Source organism: Microtus pennsylvanicus, chromosome 6 (assembly GCF_037038515.1).
Source record: "Microtus pennsylvanicus isolate mMicPen1 chromosome 6, mMicPen1.hap1, whole genome shotgun sequence".
NCBI lineage: Eukaryota > Metazoa > Chordata > Mammalia > Rodentia > Cricetidae > Microtus > Microtus pennsylvanicus.
In genome coordinates this window covers 86,082,331-86,084,447 of record NC_134584.1, presented here as the reverse complement: position 1 = coordinate 86,084,447, position 2,117 = coordinate 86,082,331, and the positions used below count along the sequence as shown (strand labels likewise).

Sequence of the window (2,117 nt, the reverse complement as noted above, 5' to 3'; positions counted from 1 at the left end):
CAAGGTTACAGAATCCATTAGGGACACTATCCAGTAAAGCCAGGCCACTTCCTTTCAAAGACTTGAAGGCACCAGCCTCATGTGCCCTTCGGTCTTACCTCAGGAAAGCGTGTGGTCGCCTCTCTGCCCCTTTCAGACAGCAAATCCACACTGCTCATCTTCACACAAGTCGAGAAACCATGTGATTTGTTTTGTTTGTTTTTTTTGGCCAAACTTCCTGATCCCCAGGCTGCTCACCATGGCAGGAAATGGACAACTTTTGTTGTCCTTAGCTTGCAGGTACTCATGAACACATTCAGCCACAAGCTTTTCTTGCTTCCCATCCAGAGCTCCAACAGGGGATTGACCACCACACAGGGTCAATTATTCATTTGTTCTGTTGACAACACTTGGCTTCTGAGAGATATCATAAGATGAGAATGTACCCATGAAATTGCTCTCTTAGTGACAGGAGTAACTCACTCCAAGTGCTCGGTCTTCAAACGTGAGGGCGTGAGCTCAGAACCAGCTGCCACATAAAAGCCTTGAAGGCCAGTGTGAGCATATCATCCTACCTCTATGGAGGTGGAAGAGAGAAGTCCCCTTTTCATCCTTGTACAGGTGGTCTAGAGTTACTGACAAGTCACAGGTTTAAGGAGAGTGTCTCAGGAAGCAAGGTAAGTGCTCCAGAAGACACATATGAACCCAGACACACACACACAAGTTGGGAGACATGAAGAAAAGGGAATAGAAAGAAACATGGGTGAAGGCTTCATCTTTCATAAATGATTGTTCTTATGTGCGGGATCTATTTCTCAACCTGCGTTAACTGTGATTTTGTCCACAGCATTCTAGTGAAAAGCCTTTTCCACGATGTCATGGTCATATGGAACCCACTGCTGTTTTTCATTTGATTTTGGACTCATTTCATTTGATCAGGACTATGTTCTACTCTTAAAGAACATATGCCAGGCTCTTTCCATTCCCAGCGCGGCCATGGCTCCTGGTCCCAAGAAACATCTGAAGCGTGTAGCAGCTCCAAAGCATTGGATGCTGGATAAACTAACCGGCGTGTTTGCGCCTCGTCCACCCACTGGCCCTCACAAGCTGAGGGAATGTCTGCCTCTGATCATTTTCCTGAGGAACAGGCTTAAGTATGCCCTGACTGGCGATGAAGTGAAGAAGATCTGCATGCAGTGCTTCATTAAGATTGACGGCAAAGTCAGGACCGATATAACCTACCCTGATAGGTTTATAGATGTCATCAACATTGACAAGACTGGAGAGAACTTCCGTCTGATCTATGACACCAAGGGTCGCTTTGCCCTTCATCATATTACACCTGAGGAGGCCAAGTACAAGTTGTGCAAAGTGAGAAAGATCTTTGTGGGCACAAAAGGAATCCCACATCTGGTGACCCATGATGCTCGCACTATTCGCTACCCTGATCCCCTCATCAAGGTGAATGACACCATTCAGATTGATTTGGATACGGGTAAAATAACCGACTTCATCAAGTTTGACACTGGTAACCTGTGTATGGTGACTGGGGGTGCTAACTTGGGAAGAATTGGTGTGATCACCAACAGAGAGAGACATCCCGGCTCTTTTGATGTGGTCCATGTGAAAGATGCCAATGGCAACAGCTTTGCCACCCGGCTTTCCAACATTTTTGTTATTGGCAAGGGCAACAAACCATGGATTTCTCTTCCCCGAGGAAAAGGAATCCGCCTCACAGTTGCTGAAGAGAGAGACAAGAGGCTAGCGGCCACACAGAGCAGTGGGTGGACGGGTCTCTAAGAGACATGCTGGAGACGTATTTGTACTCTTGAGAGACACGCTGGAGACGTATTTGTACTCTTGAGAGACATGCTGGAGACGTATTTGTACTCTTGAGAGACATGCTGGAGACGTATTTGTACTCTTGAGAGACACGCTGGAGACGTATTTGTACTCTTGAGAGACATGCTGGAGACGTATTTGTACTCTTGAGAGACATGCTGGAGACGTATTTGTACTCTTGTTAACAAGCCTTTCTAGGCAACATGCTAGATTAAACAGCATGTATTTGTACTCTTGAGAGACACGCTGGAGACGTATTTGTACTCTTGAGAGATATGCTGGAGACGTATTTGTAC

General features: G+C 46.2%; 1 protein-coding gene across 1 annotated transcript; it reads left to right on the top strand.

The window, feature by feature from the left end:
* The first annotated feature begins 975 nt into the window (after positions 1 to 975).
* LOC142852172 (small ribosomal subunit protein eS4, X isoform-like) lies at positions 976 to 1,804 on the top strand. The gene has a single exon (XM_075976678.1). The coding sequence runs from the start codon at positions 976 to 978 to the stop codon at positions 1,777 to 1,779; it is 804 nt and encodes a 267-aa protein (XP_075832793.1). The 3' UTR covers positions 1,780 to 1,804.
* The last annotated feature ends 313 nt before the right edge of the window (positions 1,805 to 2,117 follow it).

Excerpts from the sequence above, each read along its gene's own strand:
- LOC142852172 (XM_075976678.1), top strand. The coding sequence starts at position 976 with ATGGCTCCTGGTCCCAAGAAACATCTGAAGCGTGTAGCAGCTCCAAAG.